This window comes from Artibeus jamaicensis, unplaced genomic scaffold, assembly GCF_021234435.1.
Source record: "Artibeus jamaicensis isolate MK-2021 breed Jamaican fruit bat unplaced genomic scaffold, CSHL_Jam_final contig_354, whole genome shotgun sequence".
NCBI classification, from domain to species: domain Eukaryota; kingdom Metazoa; phylum Chordata; class Mammalia; order Chiroptera; family Phyllostomidae; genus Artibeus; species Artibeus jamaicensis.
In genome coordinates this window covers 39,388,251-39,409,652 of record NW_026521803.1, presented here as the reverse complement: position 1 = coordinate 39,409,652, position 21,402 = coordinate 39,388,251, and the positions used below count along the sequence as shown (strand labels likewise).

General features: G+C 40.6%; 1 protein-coding gene across 2 annotated transcripts; it reads right to left on the bottom strand.

Moving 5' to 3' along the window:
* Window positions 1–1,515: 1,515 nt before the first annotated feature.
* On the bottom strand, window positions 1,516–19,956 carry SERPINB7 (serpin family B member 7). 2 transcript variants are annotated; one of them, XM_053664382.1, is made up of 7 exons: window positions 19,789–19,956; window positions 15,057–15,107; window positions 14,373–14,489; window positions 9,111–9,228; window positions 6,795–6,937; window positions 3,969–4,115; window positions 1,516–1,914 (listed from the first exon to the last, which is right to left on the bottom strand). In XM_053664382.1, the coding sequence occupies exons 1-7, from the start codon at window positions 19,954–19,956 to the stop codon at window positions 1,516–1,518; spliced, it is 1,143 nt and encodes a 380-aa protein (XP_053520357.1). The 2 variants fall into 2 exon arrangements, with proteins under 2 accessions (XP_053520357.1, XP_053520358.1); XM_053664383.1 differs by lacking the exon at window positions 15,057–15,107.
* Window positions 19,957–21,402: the final 1,446 nt, after the last annotated feature.

The following is a 21,402-nucleotide window of genomic DNA, read 5'->3' as shown; positions in this document are numbered from 1 at the left end:
ATTATTCAGTAATGTCCGTCTTTCCCCCACCTTTGTAGGGATTATGGATTTAACTTAAGTAAGAGTCAGAGACTTGAGAAGAAAACTATCAGGTTCCCAAATTAATCCTACAAATGAGGGAACTGAAGTCTCCCTAAGAACAGGGCCTAGGAGCATGTTATTTTTGAATGGCAGTCAGTAGGGATGGAGTTAATCAGAAAACCAGGTTCTTCCCACCCAAAACATTCCTGCAAAGATCTCTGCAAGACATCATAGTCATTTCAGGTATGGCAGCTCAGTTACCAAATTATTTTTGTAAGCAGCTTCTCTACATCTTTTAGATTATGTCTCACATTCATTCATTCGTTCATGCCATAGTCATGAATTCCACAATATTTGTTGAAAGTCAAGTATCTGCCGAGTCCAGGATAAAGCACCACAGAGCCATGCCTTAGGCTATTAGGAAGTTCAGCATGGTCTACTGATTCTCAATTTATTTTCCATCTGTTCTGTAAAGCTACCTGTGACTTACTATAAATATTCATACATGCTAATCCTTTCCTCATATGAATTGACATTTCAGTATTCAAAACTAGCTCATCAGCCCAATGTAAGTATCTGTAAAAGTAACTTTCATGTGTAGTAAATGGACAACATTCAACAAAATCAGATTTATATTTGGAAAGCATTCTTTCTTTTTCCTTGCTTGGCCTGGAAAAAAAATGCTGCCAGTCTCACCATTGGTCATGGGAGAATGATCTCCCAATACAGTTATGCTGCATTTCTTTATTCTGGTAAATGGAGAAAACACATGTAAGCTACACAGCATGTGAAATAATATATTGTAAATAACAACTGACAACAGATAAAAGATATTTTAATATTTGAAAAAACTATGTACATATTAAGTCTCCATCAAGGAAAAGCCAAAACACATTCACTCACTTGAAGTTATTAATGAAATATTTTGGTTGGCCCCAACCCCAAATCCCTATTTTTTTTTTTTGGCATTTAGAGACTGATTTCAAATCAGCATCAAAGCAACTCAAATGTCTTCTTAGGTCAGCAAGGAAAAGTTATCCCTCACCCTTATTTCTAGCAGCAGGGCTTACTTCTTAGATCATTTCCAATAAAACCAGACTATCTGCGATACCTACAGAGTTTCAGAGAAGATCTCTAGGGCTGTCTCCCTGTTGCCATGAGCCATGGAGCAGACGGCCACCGTTCCCAGATGCCATGCCCAGATGCGTGCCTGAGCAGCTATGGGGCAGACTGGTAGAAACGAGAGCGGGCAGAAAGACAATGACTTCATAAATAGTGAGGCAGATGGTGGTAGAAATGCTAAGAGCAAGATTGGGATAATCGACCAGGTGTCTGAGAAGAGTCGAGTTACCAAAATCATCTGCTGACCAATGTTTAAAAAAAAAGTGAATGAAAGGAAACACCACATGCTTCCCATTAAACTATATCTATTCGCTGGTGGCAGTTCCTTGATGTTGATGGGACTATCATAAGAGAGACCAATGGGATTGATTGTCAAGGGCAAGAGACTTTGCCACTAAACAAGATGATGTCATTCTTCCTGATGACAAATAAGAATGGGTGATCGGCTCTGAACACTGTAGACTCGGGGAGCAGCTTTTCGACAATGTTGTTTCCGGAGACAGCCGCTGCCTCGGTGCCGTCCTCATTCACCTCGATGCGTGACTTGTGCACCAGCTTTGACAGATACAGGCGACCCCCTGAAGCTATGCCAGACAGATCAGCTCGGGACTCCTCAAAGATATCTGTCAGCCCCAAGGCTTTCAAATGGCGTTTGATTTCATAATCCTTCTCCATCTTGAACTGAGGAAGAAACACTCTGACATACTGTTGGCTCATTTTTTGCGGATTGGTCCATTTCATTAGATTCTCAAATGTCAGTTGGTTTTCAATCTGTAGGAACATGTACAAGGCACTTTAGAACCAGACGGTGAAGAAACAAATGAGAGAACTACAATGACATGGTTTCCCACCATGATCCTCTCCTGGGTACTGTATTTATGTGTAAGGATGTGATTGGGTCCTAGAGTGTTTGGAAATGGGAAATGATGAAAACATACTGTAAGCACTCTTTAATGAATCACATGTTTTATGTCTTCTGCTATGACAACGTGTGGCTGTATGATCGTATTCCAGGGAGTTTCGCTTCTCTGCCCACAAAGGAACAGGTATAGAATTCAGGACTCAGAGACCATCAGAGGGAGAAAAGAGCTAAGAAGTCAGTCATTATAATCGGTGCTGCCCAACTGTATCCTCATCACGAACACAGAAAATGGTAGTGTTTGCATTGCTCACAGGAGTAAACCAATGGAACAAGCCCCAGATGACCCGAGGCAAGGAACACAGAGCTGTAGCCTCAAGGACCTGGACGATCATGATCTCCCAGCACACCCACCCACCCACCCTGTCAGCGAGGCAGGGCTCCAAATGGACGCTCTGGCTCCACACAGGATGACTGAAACTCCAGACAACTCCGGGAGATGTGCCCATGGGCACAGCTAGGAAACTTAGCAACACAGCGAGGAGCCCATGTCTCTCTCCAACAGCATCTGCCCTTAAGTGACTCACATATTAAATTCACCAACTCCTGAGAATTAGTCATAGATTATTCCAGACATATAATTGGAAGATTTTTTTTCATTCACACTGTTTGCAGGTCTTATATATGAGCATTTGTTCTCAAAGCAGGCTCGCTGGAATCCTAAACAGATTCTCATAGCTATTCAACCTTCTCCGTATTCTTATCAAGAACCTGAATTTGTGTAATCAAATTTAGTCCCATTCAAATTTTCTGTGTGTAAATTATCCAGTTTGAAGTTAATCTGTCATAACTTTTTGAGGTTGAGTTGTTTTCTCATTTAGCCCGCTGCAAAGCCGACTTCCCCAGCACTATTTAGTAATGGAGGATTATGCAGACATGTGCACAAGTACTCATTGGACCCACACATTGGGCAAAATCTATTACAGAAAAAGACAACTTAGGCAGTCAGTACCAGGATAAATCTATCTTTTGACTTACCCACTGCTTGTTCTATCTAGGCTCCTTTCTCTATTATTGCAGAATATTTGAAGTTAAAATAATTGATGTGTGCTAAAATCTCATGGATATAAAGATTGTCCAGTGAATCATTTAATAAGAGTACCAACGCTTTATATTATCACACTTTCAATTTTAAAGTGTTAGATTATGACATTTCACTTGCTTTTCATTTCAAACAAGATAATATAACTGAAGAACCTGGCACATAGTAGGTGCTCAATAGATAGTTCTTCTGGTTGGAAGTACAAAGCAGGGAGATGAGATGTAGGCTTCTAGGAGTGAAGGCTGCAGACTGAGGTGGTCAAACTCATGATGAGGAGGAGGGGACAAAGGGTTGAAAGAATATGGAGATCTGAGATAGAGAGATGATGTCGGCTCATGCAGCCACCACTGTCTGCCCCTTGTACTGTGCTGGTTGGTTGCTTTTTGCTACATCAGTCACAGGGCAGTCCCTAACCTTTGCTTTTCCTAGAGACACAGTGGCACAGAGTGAGAGCACACATTGTCATTCTTAAAGGGTTAGGACTTCAAAACTCCATTACATCATTCCTGCCTGAAAATGCTTAGTCTGTCACACTTTCAATAGACATAAAGGACAGTTTTCATGGCCAAAGGCAAAGAACACAGAAACTCACACCCCTTCCCTGCCATAGCTGAGATATGTGAGGGCTCCGATATTACAACTATTCAAATAAAATTATGTTAATTGGGGGGATAAGGTGATCTTGACACTTGTAACCATGCTTGGCATGTAGTAAATATTCCTTAAATATTTGTCAAATAAATGAGCAAGCAGGTCAGTCTCTAATATTCCAATAACCTGAAATCTTAAAGCTGATGGATGAACACACAATTAACAATACCCTAAAAGCCACCCCTACCAGTGAAAGTGGGAGTGGCAACTTACCTGGAAGAGGTCACTCTTGGGCAGCATTATGTACATGCTTACGTCCCCATGATACCTGAGTTCAAGAACTTGCATGTTTGGGTCCTGAATGATGGACAAATTGAACTTCCGCTCCTGATACATCATGGCGACTATTTTCCCAGGACACTGGAAGTCAGGTCATAAGAACACGTTAATGAGCCCATCTTGTTTCACTCATTCACCAGGGATGAAAGGAAGAATGACTTCAGCTTCTGTTCACTTGCTCCTGCAGGTTTTTCCTGACAAGTTACCTATAGTGGTTGGGTTGGTGCACATCTCAGTGGTAACTGCACACACTTTGACTGCCCGAGCTTACAATTCCCCAGCTGTGTGACCTTGGGTAAGTCACTTCACTTCTCTGTGCCTCCATGTCCCATCTGTATAATGAGTGTAACGACAGTCTCCACTGCACAAGATCATTGTAAGGGTGGTGAGAGCTAATACTTTAGCTAGCACTTGGAACACTGCTTTGCACTGAGTGTTACCTCGGAAAATGTCTATATAATAAGTAATCAGTAATCATTAAATAGCATTACAATTGAAAACGAATGCTCTAGATTTTTACTCTATCCAAGGTAGAATACAGACCACTACTATCAAAATTACACAATTTAAGAATATAGTCTTATTTAAAAATTAATTCTTATAAAATATTTGACACTATTGCTCAAGTTAACCTGGAGGAAACACAATAGCTCTAACCTTGAGGACACCATCTGTGGATTTGGAAACACCATGGAGGTGGGATAAGCCATCCTTTTCCTAAAAGATGGTGTGATACTGCAAGCCTGTCGCCTTGCCTGTCCCATCTCCCTTTAGTACAGGAAGGTCCACAGCAGGAGGATAGATTATTGTCTGTGCTGGAACCAGAGGCTTCTCCCTCTGGAAAGGACCTCCTTTCTGAATAAGAGTTGGAACCTCGGAAAGAACACAGCTGGAGTGCTGGAGGGGAAACGGCTCCTGCGTGGAGAGATAGATCAGCCCAGTGAGCCCGGTGCAAACAGGGCCTGGCATGGCACGACCCAGTCTCGCATTTCCACACCGGGCAAGAACCACACAGTGGAGTTATGCTGGGAAGGGGCTGGAACAAGGCTTCTTGGCAAAGAGGTCATTTGACGTCATTGATGTAGAGTCTATGGTCTATTAGAAGCTCTGCACTTTAACTATAATATAAGGGACATAAGACAGGCAGGGAAATCATTTTAAACAGTTATTACAAACTGCAGAGGACAGGCTTGCCGCATCTTCAGCAGAGCAAATGAATCAACAAATGCAGCCTACTCTGTTAACAAGGTCAGCCCTGTCCCTAAAATTCCAGCACAGCCTAATGTCCTTCCTGTTGCAGTTATACAGATAATGTCTGTATATAGATAAAGACAGAGCTGCATTTTTATTAGGATTTATTATACCTTAAAAACATGTCTGTGCTCCTCTCTTTACTCCCACAGAGATGCCTGCATGGTGAACTTGCTCCTCAGGCCTGTCCCTGGGACCTTGCTGTTGACAGGGACTCGGGGCAGAGCTGGCTGTCGTCCATGCAAGAAGGTGCAGGGGGCAGTCGCCAGAGCCAGCCTCAGGGTCACCCTGGTCCCTGTCTACTCTTCACTCAAGTCTCTTCTCCCTCCTCTCAAATACCTCCCAGATGCCTTGCTCCTGCCACGCTCCTGTGGTTCCACCTGCTAGGTGGCCTCTGATGCCCCACCTCCGCACTGGCCCAGTGACCTCTCATTTACACCAGCCCTCAGTGTTCATGTGTCTTAAACTTCCGGCATGGGGAAACGCAGAGAGAGCATTTCAGCAGCACTTTCCATTTGAAAAATAAGACTGAGTATGGAAGTTAAATCTGAACTTCTCTGCCTCAACATCACAGACTGAGGGATGGGCAGGCATAGTAGACGAGAATTAATGGGACCCCTTTGCTTCACTTGTGATGTCTGCAGTGGCTGAGTGAACACGCCAAGACAAGGCAGCTTCTACGAGGCAAGGCGAGGACCCCACTGTGGTATTTCTGACTCCAAGGCTTTGATGTTCCTACTATACTAAGATTATTATGTACAAATTGGCTTAGAAAAAAAGAATATTTATTTTATGAAGGTGGTTTTAAGTCAAAGAGAAATAAATGATGACGTGGATATAACTGATACTTAGAAATGGATAACTTCAGTAAACATAATTTTATGTTTTGTAAAAGAAAACATATATTTGCTTTGACTCAGGAAAAATTGTCAATAGTAAATGACTCTGTGTACCCTGCTGTTAGACTCATGAAAAATAAAACTTACACTTTTGTCATATTTTCTTCTTACAGGCTCCCTGCCGGAATATCCTCAGATAAATTCATGCATTATTACTTTCCTTAATTTCAAATGTATTTTAAGAAATATCATATTTACAGGATGCCTCCCCTTGTGTGTTTCTATAACCTGCATTAGCAGGAAAACAGAAAGTTTCTTTTGTAAACACGTGTCTGTAACAGGGGCCTCCAACCTTTTGGCATCTCTGGGCCACACCGGAAGAAGAAGAGTTGTGTTGGGCCACACATTAAATATATTCCAAAACATAGTCACGAAAAAATCTTACAATGTTTTAAGTAAATTTATGGTTTTATGTCAGGCCTCCTTCATAGCCAACCTGGGCTGCATGGGGCCCCAGGGCCAGCCTGCAGCTTGGACCCCCTGTGCCTATGACACTGTTAATACAGTAGGAAAACATGGGCGAACTCAGCATTTGCCTAGTTAAATACCACAATTGCTGTAAAGAAATACGATCAGCAAAAAGCCTCCCTGCATGGAGTGGAGCCCATACCTGGGGAGACTTGAAGGGACAATGCAAGGTGTCGCCCTTGGGGAAGGCCGACTCCCACCGGCCTTTGAAGTACGCCGCATTCACTAGCACCATCACTGCAGATGAGCTGAAGCTTTCGTCGCCAATGATGTTCTTGATCTTGCCTTTTGGGAAATGAATTGAGGGAAAAAGTGAACATTTTAATGTAAGTTTTTAAAAAATTTAAGAGGACATGAGCGTATTTCTCTTATCATGGGATTATAACAATGACTATGTCCTTAGTACTCTATGCACAGGGACTCTGTCCAGCGCTTTTTAAATGCGTTCTGTGCAATATTTGGTTTACCCGTCACAAAAGCCCTGTGAAGTAGGCAGGGTAATTGTTTCCGGTTCCTGTCCAAGAAACTGGGCAGGGAGAGGGTAAGTGATTTGTACAAGGTCCCACAGCAAGAAGTCCTGGCGAGGGGATTTGCATCCAAGAGACAATTCCCAGACCTCTCCCTGCTCACGGGCACCAGAAAACCTTTATTCTCGAATGAGGCCGCAGCACTCTACCACATTGAAAGAGCTGATTCCTTCCTTTATTCCACAGTAATGAGATTTTTGCTAAATGTTTTGCACTACATATTCTGGGTACTTGAGTCACACCAGTGAAAGACACAGTCTGTCCCATCTGTGGGCGCACACCCCACACGCAGCTGCAGCACGCTAAAAGCAGGCACACTCAGTGCGTGGTGGGGTGGGGTGGGGTGGGGTGGGGTGGGCTGGGGGCCACAGGCGCCCTCTCTGGGTGGGCCGCCTGCTGAGCTGAGGGACTGTTTGCTCAAAGACTTGGAAGCTGGGAAGAGTGAAATGTATTGTGGACAGCCTGACGCTACAGGAAGAGCAAAGCTGAAGAAGTTGGAGGCAGGGGCCAAATAATGAAGAGCCTTCAGTGTCTGGTGAGAATTTTGGATGATCCTGAAGACAGCGGAGAATTGTTGTTCATGATTCATTGGAAGCCAAAAAAGGGCATGGTAATGACAGATGGGATTTGCATTTCCAGAGGACGGTTCTTGTCGTGTGTGGAAGATTGGCAGGGGAGAGGTACGGGGACAAAAGCTAGGTGTTTTTGCTTCAATACTGCCAAAATCTGAAGTGTTTCCCCAAATGAGTATTGAGTATACATGCTTATCAAAGTGAGAATAATTATATATGTATATATATGTTAACATGGAAAAAGAAGGAACAGAGATAATAAATGGTCTGCAGGGAAAAGAGTGTTAGTAATCTGATACCTTCAGGTGCTAAAGAGTAAATAGAAGCCCTTTCAGTTATTAGAAAGGTAATTTTGTAGTTTCTCTTGATGTGTGAATAGTAGATATTGAAAAAGTGTGGTGGCAATGATCAAAGTAGCCCTCTACTGATGTTATGATGAACTAATGAGCAAGAAGAAAGTTGAGACACTGTATTCTTGCTCCCAGGGCCGATTGCATCCTGCTGAATGTTTGCATTTAACTGTCCAAATCACATGTGTCATATTTCTAACACAGAGCCAGGTAACCAAATACACATGTATTGTTCAGAGTATAGAACAAAGCTAAGCCTTAGGTAGAGAAATGGCAAGCTTTGGAGTCAGTTGGTGAACCAAACAACAAGGAATAGATTTCCTTATTTGCTTTGTACAGAACATTATCTGTGACTCAATGTTGGGTTGTAAAAGTCACCCCCAAAAAGATGTACTTTTTCCTGAAGGTACTATGTATGCAACATATACTATTTTGATTTTAAACATTTTTAATGAAAGATAAAGTATGCATCCTTAGAAAAAGCAATGATATGAAATCTATTTCTTAGACAGCAAGATGCCATATTTTAATAAGATCCTTCAGTCCAAGAAGGAACAGCAAGATGCAGGATTAGTCATTAGAATAAACTACTTTGTGGTCATTAAAAATAATGTCCTGTAACCTACTCTTCAACTTGTTCCCTAACCAGGTATAAGATATTGAGGATAACTGAGTAAATTAGTTTAACTTATCACCAATTTATGAAATGGTCATCATAAAATCTCTTTGTCTCCCAAGATTATTCCAAAATCAAATGGGAAAATGTAATAGCCAAGACTTCTTAAAAGTATGAAGTATAAAGTATACCAGGATAAAGTATGAAGTATAAAGTATACCAACACCACATTGCAGACAAATACTAAAGCAATTTTGGATAACAATGATCATTACTCTGGATTGAAAGAGCAGTTCCTTCTATGTACAAGAGACTCCTAACTTGAACGTTGACAGCTCTCGACCTTCACATGTAACTGACAAATCTTGTAGAAAAATCAAGCGTTGCACTCACCATGTGTCTCATTTTCAACCCATTTATTCATTTTGTATTTGCTGTCTTGTATAGCATTTGTAAAGTCAACTCGTTCCACTTTGGCATGGTATAATTTTTCGGCACACTTAATATAGTCCTATAAATACAAATAATATACAGTTCTGTAAGTAATATGCAGTTCTTAAGTTTACAAATCACCAACTAAACATATAAAGAATATGTTCTTGAATTTGCCTCTTTGTTTTTACTACTTTACTCCAGGATTTATTCCTGCTTCAAAGATGAGGGAAATACCACTGGAAATAGGGAACTCTGGCTAGCAGGGAATAGGACAGCTCAAGCACCCAGCTGAATTTAAGTTTGTCTGGAACGAAGTGGGGAGGACCAACAGGGATAATGGCCAATGCCCACCCCTTGCCTTCACTGCTGCTTTCTTAGCATAAATGCTTCACGAGCCTCCAAACTTATGTCCCCCGTTCATACCAAAAACGTGTCAAGGCTGCTTTCTGCACTTATGATAAAGCCCAAATCCCCGGACCAGGCCTGCAAGGCTCTCCTGATCTGCACCCCACTTCCCTCACTTCTGGCCACTGTCCCTTTCATCCTCTGCTCCCTGGCCAGAGCCGGCTGCAGGAAGTTCCTCAGAAGGGCCATGCGTCCTATCTCTCCAGAGGTCTTTGAATGGCATCCACCTGTCTGGAGTGCTGCACTGTCCCCATGGTTCTGTCTCACTCATTTGCCAGTTCCAATAGATGCCTCTCCCTGAGAGAAGTCTTCCCTGGGCCTCCCCCACCCTGTGTCCTCCAATAATCCTTGAGCTTCATTTTCTCACCAGCTGTTATCACACTGCATCTTACTGACCTCTGAGATTTCTGGAGCCCCTCACAACACAGGAAATTCAGTGAAGTCGGGCCCGTGTGCATCTTACCTATCACTGTATTCCTGGCCCCTGGCACATTGCCTTGCACAGAGCTGGGGCTCAAAAAATATTTATTGTTTTTAATAAAAAGACATCATAGCGAGCTAATTTGGCAATACACCAGCAGTACAACAAACACAGACATATACATTTTGAGGGAAATATTTTCATAACTGGGCAAAATAAGATTCATTGCAAATCATACTCTCATGTGTATTGTCAAGAGAGAGCCTGATACATTTTATAGGATTTCCAACCCTGATCCTGAGGGTTGGTTAGATATTCACACTCTGCCTGCAGGATGACATTACCTCCATAAAGAAGGCTTGCTGTGTAGTTTCCATGAATAAGGCCCTTTCTATCTTCTGATCCATCCATCCATTTACCTGCCCATCTACTCTGACACTGGCTACAAAGAGTATTAAGAACCAGTCCCTGGCCAGAGAAGTTGATGAGTGCAGAGTGTCAGCATTTCCACAAAATTCTAGACGAACTTTGAGCCATCAAGAATTTGTGTGTGCGTGAGATACACATAATTTTTGTTAGCCCAGCCAGTAGGTTTGCCAATCTCCTTCAAGTGCCGCTGCGTATTTCCCTAAAAAGAGATACATGAAACGTAAATGACAAGGAATCAAACTATTGAGATTGACTGTCAGTCCATATGTTTATTCATCTTTTAAAGATGTTCTTTCATAAAATGTATATTCAAGATTTTCTACCTGGCTGTTTGTGTTTTTTTTTTTTTTACTGTCTTATAGGGGCTCCTGGTTTGGACGTCAATGTCTTCATGCTTCTACAAACTGCAAATATGTTCAACCATTGTGGTTTGCCTTTTCACTCTCTTCATGATGTCTTTCAATGAAAATAAATTCTTAATTTAATGCCACCTCTCCTGTCTGCTTTATCCTATATGATTAGTGCTTTATGTATCCTAAAATAAGGATTTAAAAAATCTTTGCTTCTCCAAGGTCTTTAGAATAATATTTATCTTCTAACACTTTGTTGTTTCACCATTCACACTTATATATATGATCCATCTGGAACTGATTTTTCAGTTCAAGTGTCTCCGTATATGTCTGTTTTAGGATTTACCACTGTGTTCCACTGATTTATTGTCTATCTTTGCAAAAATGTCACAAATCTTAATGATTGTAGTTTTAAGCCTTAATTTTTCAGTAATATAAGTCATCTGAGTTTTTTCCTTTTCTTCACCATTAACCTTTCTTAATTCTTTGCATTTCCATGTAAATTTTAAAATCAGCTCATCAATTTCTCCAAAATCAATTGCTTTGAAATATATAAATAAATAGATATGTTTATAATATTGTGTTCTATCCATAAACAAGAGACATCCTTTGTTTTTAAATTCTTCTTTCTCTTTGCAGCTTTTTTGTCTTACGGACATCTTCCATTAGATTTATTCCTGGTATTTGATGTTTTCTAATGTCACTGTAGATGTTATTATATTTTATTTTATTTTTAATTATGAATAAAGCATAGAAATACAAATAAGTTTATATGCTAAACAGTTATTATATTCACTATTAAATATAATAACTGATTTCTAAAATCTTTTAGATTTTCTAGATACACAATAGTTATCTGTGAAAAATATATCATTTTACTTCCTCCTTCCCAATCCAAATACATCTTACTTTTTTTTCTTCCTGCCTATGACCTCCAGTTCAATATTCGTACTTGTTATGACTTCAGTAAAATGTTTATGGTGATACTGCAGAAAACATATTCTCCTTGCTCCTGGTGTTAAGGCAGAAACATCTGTCATTTTACCAAGAATTTTTATATAGAAAATTCCCTTTCTAGCCGTGACCCATGTGACTCATTTGGTTCAGCATCATTCTGCAAAGTGAAAGGTCTCCAGTTCAATTCCCGGTCAGGGTATATGCCTGGCTTTCGAGTTCAGTCCCTGGTGGTGGCATATGCGAAGGCAACCGATTGATCTTTCTCTCTCCCATCAGTGTTTCTCTCCCTCCCTTTCTCCCTCCCTTGTCCTCTCTCTAAAACTAAATAAATTATTTTTAAAAAACAAAATTCCCTTTCTAGATTGTGACAGTTTTGTTTTCTGCATCTATGGAAATCTCCCACTATTGTGAATTACATGTATTGGTCTTTAAATGTGAACTCAACATTGAATCTCACAGTCGTCTCTGTCTCCCCATTGTATCTGCGTGGTTCTTGGCTCTTGGTCCATGCTCAGGAAATAGCTGTTGAGTACTGATTGAAGATGGTACATTAACGCCACTTTAATTTGAGCTGCCACAGCAGAATGATGCATACTTTCCATTTTCAATGCACATCAAAGATTCAAAATTACAAATTAAGCCATAAAAGTTGGGAGCCATAAAGACTATTTGGTAAAATTCTCTTATTTCATCAACAAGGGAGCTGAGGTTTGGACACATCTACTGACGACTGAAGAGCAGTAAAGTGACAGTGTTAGGACTTGGGTAAACTCGACTCTCCACCTGGCAGTCTCTTGATTCCTCTACCCAAATGCCTTTAAAACAGTGCATCTGTGGCTCAGTCATTTGACAGACCCTTTGGTTACACAGAGCACCATAGGACATCAGGTTGGAAAGAGTGGTTCTGACAGTTCTTGTCCTCCTACAGGCTATGGTTCTTCCTTCTCCCCTTCAGGGGCTGTCCCCCACTGTCAGTGGTCTGGGTGGTACTATTCTCTGGGCTCTGCAAGGATGCGGTCACCTGGCTGAGTTGTTGAATTAAAATTTTTTGACTATTGTGTCCCTGTAAGCAGAGGGGGCTAAGATTTCCCCATCTTGTGACCAAGAAAAAGTTTTCTCTTTTTAAAAAAAAAATTAAAATAAATGGCTTTCTTGAATCAAAGTTCCATTATGGTATCATGATGTTTAGACTATTCCTTATCTCTCACTTTTGAAAATATCTGATGGTCTTCAAGTTGTAGTGAGAAGAGTGCCCTTTGAAGCGAAAACACTTGGGTGAATTCTGCATGCTAACCTTCAGTTCCCTCGACATTTGATGAAGATAAATCACATGGCTTTTGATTTGTAAGAACCAGCTGCTCTATCAACCTCACTGTTAATCATCTTCATGTTAATAAACAATGAGCAGATTTTGTCTCCACTTTCCCGGTTCTTGTGCTTTATGGTGCTTCTAGGTGCATTGCTCTGCACACACACCAAGGGCCAGACAAGGGACCATGCGAGTCCACTATAAATAGTAGCATGATAGACACATCAACTTACAATGTAAGAGAGTTGGCAGCCCCTCAGGGACACAGCAGTATGTGTGGCAAAATAGAGACACAACATGTGGAGCCGAATGTACAGGGTAGCCCCTGTAATGCTTATCTAGGATTCTTTGGGGAAGATCACAAAACAAAGAGCCCTAATGCTTCCTAACTGGCAAGCTGCCAAAGGACTCGGGTGTGGTGTGGGAAGGGGCAAAGAATGTGAGTGGGTGACAGTCAGAGGAGACAATAATGGCTGGGTGGAACCCAGAGAGCAAGTGGCGATGAGTCCAGAGATGTCACAGAATAGTTGTCTCTGAATTGGAGAATTGAAAGGGAGGACAAACAAGCCCAGAGAATCATGGCCGCTGTGTCTGCCTGCACTGCACTCACCAGGTTCTGGTTGGTTGGCACAGCGACAATGGTTCTAAAGCATGTGCTGTCCGTGGCAACATGCACAGTGCATTCTGGTCTGTTGGTCTTTGGATGATCACAGTACTGCGGTAAATGAATTGATAATACAAACACCACATACTAACGCTGCAATTTAGTCTGCTGACCTCAACAGAACCTATTCCCCACCTCTGTGCCCAGCCTGAGCTGCTCCCCTGCCAATGGCTGGCCTCCTCAGGCTAGGTCTCTTACTGGGAACACTTCATAAATGATCTTACTGAAAAGATAAGTAATTCAGTGCTGCAAGGAGACATGAAAGGCCACGAATGAAAAAAAGGAGGTGGATGCAACACTGGAGAAATGAGACTACCCCACTAGACACAAAGCTCAGAGAAAAAGTGGACAGACTTTTCCCCTCCTTCCCATGGACACCCTAAGTGGGCAGTGTCCTTCCTCCACCCAAATGACAGCTTCACAACATGGCCAGGAGACAAGTTCTCTTTGGTTTTGGAGGCTGCCCACCTAGGGACTCTGAATATGTGGATCATTCAGGTGAAGTAATACCCTAAAAACAAACGATGGTATTTTGAATACACCTGAGAACATAATCAGTAATAACAGGAAAAAGTCCACTTTGAATGGCTCAGTAGAAAGATGCAAGTCTTTATTCAGATGCTGGATTGGAGAAGACTCAGGACCAGAGTGGTAATAACCTTCTAAGACAGGAGACTGAACTTACCTCATGAATGTCAAACACTTTTTCTGCAAAAACGCCATTGACCATGGTGAGTTCATAATCTTTGTGGGGTGTGTTTATATCAGAGACAAGCCTATTCAGTTGAGACTGGAGTCCTTGCTGTTATTAAAAAGATGTATAAGATTTATTCTTGTACTGCAAATATATGCATATTCTTATTTATGTAGAAAATAAAATATCATATTATGAAAGAATTGAAAAATAAGAACACTATAGAAGCAGCAAACAATGCTACATAAATCAATAGTTTCTTCTCTTTCTCACAATAGTATCTGTAATCAAAGAGAATTAAAAGATTTACTAAAATAAATGATTAGCCTTTGAATAAAATTATGAACAGAAGATAATGAATTTGACTACAATGTGTGCTGAATAATTCATTTTACCAATGTAAGTTGGCTGTGAATATCCAAGATAAAAGTAAAATATTTAGTTCTGCATAATCTTGCCCAAAGCTGGCTGGCACACGAGTAAAATATTGGTAAATTAATAGTTAACAAAGAAATCACCAAAAAATTATGTCTGAAATATTTACAATATGAAAATCTGAATATAACATGTTCTTTTGCTTTTAAAGGAGAGCGCATAATTCAATATATCAACTAGACAAGAATTTTTCTAAATCTAGTCTGCGGTCTGTTTTTCAAAGGAAAACATGGTCTTTACCTGAGCATTGGAAGAGTTTCCACGTCCTGAGAGTCTGTTGTAGCGGAGGACCTGCAAACAGGTTCAAAGGAAGCAGTTAGCAGACCACGCTGGACAGGAAGGGACCTGGCGAAATAAAATAAGGCGTGGAGGCCTCATTGGTGGAGTGGGTGTGTGACTGTGTGTGAGCCCCTGGGGCAGGAATGAATGTGAACTTCATTGGCGGAGTGTGTGTGTGAGTGTGTGTGAGCCCCTGGGGCAGGAATGAATGTGAACTTCATTGGCTGAGTGTGTGTGTGAGTGTGTGTGAGCCCCTGGGGCAGGAATGAATGTGAACTTCATTGGCAGAGTGTGTGTGTGAGTGTGTGTGGGCCCACCGGGCAAGAATGAAATGTGCGGCTGCCCTACTTCCTTGGCTGAAACAGGCAGCTCACTGGAGAAAGTACAAACTGGGAGAGTAAAATCAATGGTTGCAAATGAAATGTGTTTAATTATTTTAGTTTCTTCATTCTGGGGGAGTAATTAAATAATTACTCACTAACTAAACCTAGATAAGGATAAAAAGGGGTCAAATAAAAAATGGAAACTTTGTTTAATTAGGTACGAGGCAAAATGAAGGCTAACCACATAGGCACCAAAGCATAAAACAAAGGCGATACTGACTATCTAGAAATTCCTAAAGCTGAGCTAACTTGGGACTTGGGAGGTACAATTTCTGCCCCTGCAATTATTTGAAAGTAAGCAGTTTTACGTTTCTCCTTTTCCATGGCGGCTCTCACAGCCCTGCCAGTCTAATAACTGCCCTATGCCCAAGTCTTGAATTTCTGTTGCATTTTATCTGAAGACCCCTCAAATCCTTATGTCCACAGGATCTAAAATAAAAACTCATCACGAGGGAGTGACAAAAGTGTGCTACCCATATGACAGTCACCTGTGCAAGTGACTAGGCCAGACAACGTGTGTGCTGTCTCTCAGGCATGGATGGACAGGACACGGAGATAATCATGGACTCACTCAACATATGTTCCTCCAACCAATTGCTGGAACAGTCTCGGTAGCCACCAGGCAATGGTGTTTTGGTCGACTGTCTCAGTTTGTGATTCTTAGGATCTTACTAGTTGGAGTTTTGTAGAAATACAGTATGAGGCTTTTCCTTAAGGGATCCTGTATGCTATATTTGAACCACACCTATAGAGAGCAGTGGGGGTAGGCAGAGGGAAATTTAATTAAGCCAGTCAGCCTTGCCCTCAGTGCCTCTGTGGGGGCTTTTGATGTCAAGACTTCTGATCCCCAATTTAGAACACCACCTTATTGGCTATGGGAAAACAGAACAGCTCAGAAAGAGATAGGAAAACTTAACAGGGCCAGGAGTACTACTATTACCCTTACCAGATCAGAGATTTTACTTCATTTCTAAATCCTCATAATCTCCAGTAATAATGTGTGATGAAGTGAGACATAGGCAAAATCAACAAGGCAATTTAATATACAAATTAGAAGTTAATTTAAAAGCACAAGTGTGGTCTTTGCAGGCATCAAAGCACCTTTCTTGGCAGCCTTAGCGTCATTTTTGTCTCTAATTCAATGATGTTGTGAAGCTTAAAGAACATCAACCCCCTTTTTCATTTTACTTTGGAGAAACATGGAGATTTGCAACAACTTAAAGAATGCTGTAATTATTTCTTCCCCATTGATAGAGTTGTGACAGTTTTGTGGTCAATTTCATTGTGACTATGACCCCTCTATTGGTGGACATGGAGTTGGTCACTTGTCATTAAAAGAGGAAGGTTCAATAGGGACCCTTCATTTCCATGGAATCATTTATCTTGTCGTTACAAGGAGAGGAAATAAAAGAATGAGTCCTTATAACTTGGACAATATCATCATAATTTTTTCATTTTATATGATAACATTTATCTTAGAAACAGATGAAATTTACCTCTCAGCACCCCAAAAAAGAAAATGAAAAGGTTGCAAATGGAAGTTATCACCAATGATCACCTCAATATAGCAAGGAGAGAGAGAAAAGCGCTAGCCAGATGCTGCCCTTGAACTTGAACTTGAGCTTGAACTTGAGTGGTCCTTATGTGTCTTTCCTCCCTTAGATGAGGAGTTGGGGGTGGGAGGATCTAGTTCTATGAGCTTTGAAACAGCTCAGGGAGAAAGATTTAACCAAAAGAAAGCCGAGAAAACATTGGGAGTCATGGTTATTATATGTAATCATGAGTAAAATATCAATGGCTTTGTGGGAAAACCTCTAGAACAATGTCTGCTCCTCAGAGTTTTAAACATCTTATTCACTATCTTCTCATGAGAAGCTAATAATTAATGTGAAACCTAGTAAAAAGAAAAAAAATTTCCCCCCTTTTAGCCAAAATCTTTCCTTAATCAGACTAACTTTTTAAATCTCTTGTAGTTTTCTTTAAAAAAAATGTCCTGAAGTTACCATTGGATAGATTGGTATTTGGAATTATATGAATCTACTAGAAAAATAAGATTCCACCATAATGTGCCAGGATTCAAAGATCCAAATGTCTTTTCTGAGCTAACTCTCATGGAACCCAGACAATATTATAAAAATTATATGAATCTCCCGAAATCGTTCTTCTTAACCTTTAAGAAAAGCTTTAGTATCAATATTTAACAGCACTCTTTGATTATTTCTAATTGTATTCCATTTTTGTATTAATTTTGTTGTTTTCTTCTCACATTTCTAGTTGACTTTAACTAGACTGGTACCATAACAAGGTGATACATATCTATTTTTATATATTTTTAAATTCTAAGAAATTATAAATTAAATGATAAAACTACCATAGCTAAAGATGAATAATGATACTAGTAAATATTTAAATGTGATAAATATTAAGTGAAATTTCAAAGGGTATATCTACCATAATCCAAATTGCTAGGAATCCTGTACTTTCATATGCCCTAGTGTTTCTATGCAGAAAAATTAAAATTTCTTTTTCTTGTTAAATATCTGGTAACATACCCAGATGATGGCAAAAAGAGGCATATTAGGGGTTTATACGGTGTTAGAAGTTCTGGGATATTAGGATTGGGGTAAAAACAGAAACTGTGAGTCACCTGTGTCCCAGTGGGCTTCCACCGACATTTTCATGCCAAATGTCAAAACCATCATATCTTCCCACAGAGGTGGTAGAATAACCCATATATTACAAGTCGTATGTCATATAAGTCACATATAAGTCAGATCTTTTTCGTATAACCTAATTGTGTTTTAGAAAATTTAAATTTGTGTAACTTTTAAGTAATGTTATAATGAAAAACATTTAGGATACAAATTTATGATGTATTCTATTTCATTGGGAATGTCATATGAAAGAGAAAAGAGGGGAAGGAAGCTCAGAAAAAGAAAAATACATTTTTAAAAATGTGATGCAAAAACCAGAATGTACAGTAATGTTAGAGCTAAATAAAAATATACACCTGAACTCCCAACCTTGTAAATAAATATACTTTTCTGATTCTTTCTCCAAGATGGCAAGCAGCTCCCAGCTCCCTTTGACTCTGTGGAACCTCACTACTCAGGCCAACTCTGGACTTTCACACTATTATCTGGTAAAGGAACCATGTAGTGTGGTTTGGTTCCTTTGTAGGAGTGTACAAACCACATGCTTTGTAGAGAGTAGCTGACCCCTCCTTGAGCCAAGAAAATTCAAGACAGGTCTAGAACATCTTGTTGTCTGTAAGCAAAGGTATTTTAAAGTCATCTGGAAGAATTGATTTACTTTAATAATTTTAAATGTATTTGTTATTGTTGACACTATTCTAGATTCCCCCTTCCCCACCCCTTGCCACCCCCCTCCACCAAGCCCCCGTCCCCCACCCCCACCTACATCACATTCTTGTCTGTGTCCATGGGCCATACACATATGCATATATATTCTTTAGCTAGTTTAAAGGGATTCGGACTGGCCCACCCAGGACCATGTGAGCATCAAAAAGAAAAGAAGTCTCTTGGCCCATGGTAGTGCTTCAAAGAGACATATAGATGGAAGCCATAATGAGAGGGGTCCCTGGGTGAAGGGGGTGGTGACGGCCACCACATGCATCCCGGACCTGGTGTCTCTACTGCTACCAAATTGCGATGACAAATTCCTGAGAGAAGAGAGGGAAATGGTGACCATTCACTTCCCCGTACAGCCTGGCTCAGGGCAGTGTACAAGAGTGAGTGAACAGGTACTTTCTAAAGGTGGTGGTGACGATCTGGTGGTTAGGCAGGCTGCTGTTATCTGGAATGTTTTATTATGCCATTTGTGCCCAGTCACCAGAGCTTAAACTAGGACTTCCTTGGTATCTCCTTGGAACTCTTCTTTTCATCCATATTTATTGAAGTACTGGTTCTCGAACTTTTCTGTGCACCTAGAGAGTTTATCAAAACCAGGATTGTGCGGGGCTCCAGCCCATGGTTTTTGACTCAGTAGGTCTGGGGGAGGCCTAAGCATTTGCATTTCTAACAAGCTCTCCAGCAGATGCTGTTGGTGCTGGTCTGGGAAGTACACTTCAAGAACCTGTCCTAAGGAAAAGGACCAAAGCTGCAGTTCTGAAAATATTCTTGCTATCTCCCAGCTGCCAAACAAGGCCTGCCAGCTGTGTGCATTCTTCACATCTGAAGAGGGGCTGGTAGACATGCCCTCACTGCCCTGGGACCAGTGCCATCGAATGGTTTCTGGGTGAGAACTAGTTGCCCTGAGGACTAACTGCAGAAGCCACGGTCGAGACTGACCTTGTCCATCTGAGAAGCACAGTCACCTCGTGCGCCCAACCGGACCACAGCCAGGGCTGTGAAGATGCTCAGAGAGGAAAAGAATACATTTCCATTTCCCTGATTGTTATCCATCTCTCGGAAGAGGTCAAAGCCGAAGTCTGCATTCACTGCAGCAAAGGAGGCCATCGTGAAACGGAGTGCCACCTAAAGAAGAATGAAGACACGAAATGGGTTTTGAGGACATTTTCCATCAGTGTCATGGGTTTTATATTCTTTTACTTTCTAAATGCTTTAGTTCTTCAGCCTTGGATATAACCATAAATAACTTAGAACAAAAAAAATGTTCCTTTGCTCCAGCATTCTTGTTGCCAACATGCCAAAACTCTCTCTTCTGGCAAAAAGAATATGATACACTTGTTTTTTACATTAATATGGTCTAATGCAATGTCCTTATGATTCTGCCCATGGTCTCATATTCATACCTAGCACATATTCCCATTTCTTCTTGATGTGGCATTTCTATCGAGTGGCCTCTGATAGTTTCATTTTAAAGCCCTAAACAGACACATTCATAAGGTCTATTCTAAAATCACCCTAGATGTCTAAGCTGAAATAAAGCAAAAGTACTGTTTGCAGTAAAATAAATATTATAATATTAGACAGTCTATTAAATGGGCTCTAGTCCTGGAGATTTAATACAGCACTTTCTTAGTCATTCTCTCCATTACAGCCTGCATACACATTTTTAGAATAATCATACATCCTAACTTTGGGGGGAACATCCTAATTTTCAATATTATGTACCTTTGGGCCTATAAAGTATATTTATTATTTTCAAGATTTTTTCTGCTTCTTCTGGGAATGGAAATATAATGGTCACATTATGTATCACAAACATGCATAAGACTTTCCAAATACAGAAGTCTTTCTCTTACTAGAGAACCTAAGGTATGGAAGCAAATTTAGAATCCAAGATGAAATTGAGAGTATCCTTAAATTCTTAATGGTGTTCCTGCCCACCCCCCAATGGAATTCTTCAGGAATCTGTTTTGGTATTTTTTCTTGCAGACTTTCTACATAATATTCCAATAGGTCCCAGTACCACAGTAGAAGTCATCTCAGTCCATGTGAATTAACATGAATCCTCCAAATTATTCTTCTAGAATATTCTGTGTCATCACACCCTATGGTGTGGCAGGTCCCAAGAGATGTGAACCCTTAACGGACCGAGTCCTAACGCCAAGCCTGTGGCTAGTAACTGTGTGATCTGGGTCAATTCTTTAACTTCTCTGAGTTTCAAAGTTTCACATTCTTCAGTGAGATAATCAATTTAAAGGACAGAAAAACATGTATCCTTCCACCCTGACCCCTGTCAGAGGGCCACACCACAGCATCAGAGCGTTTGGGGTGAGGTGTCAGAGCACGGGGTGGAAACTAAAAAAGAGTCAGGAGAAGGGACATATTTGTGGTTTGCAACGAGAATATTCTAAAACTGTCATCATACTTATTTCAGTGAAGTCACAGAAACGTAATGACTTGCAAAATTAAAAATGACACTAAAATATGTTTTCAATTCTATTTTACCAAATAGGAGCTTGAGTTTAACAATGAACTTGAGAAACAACTCTATAT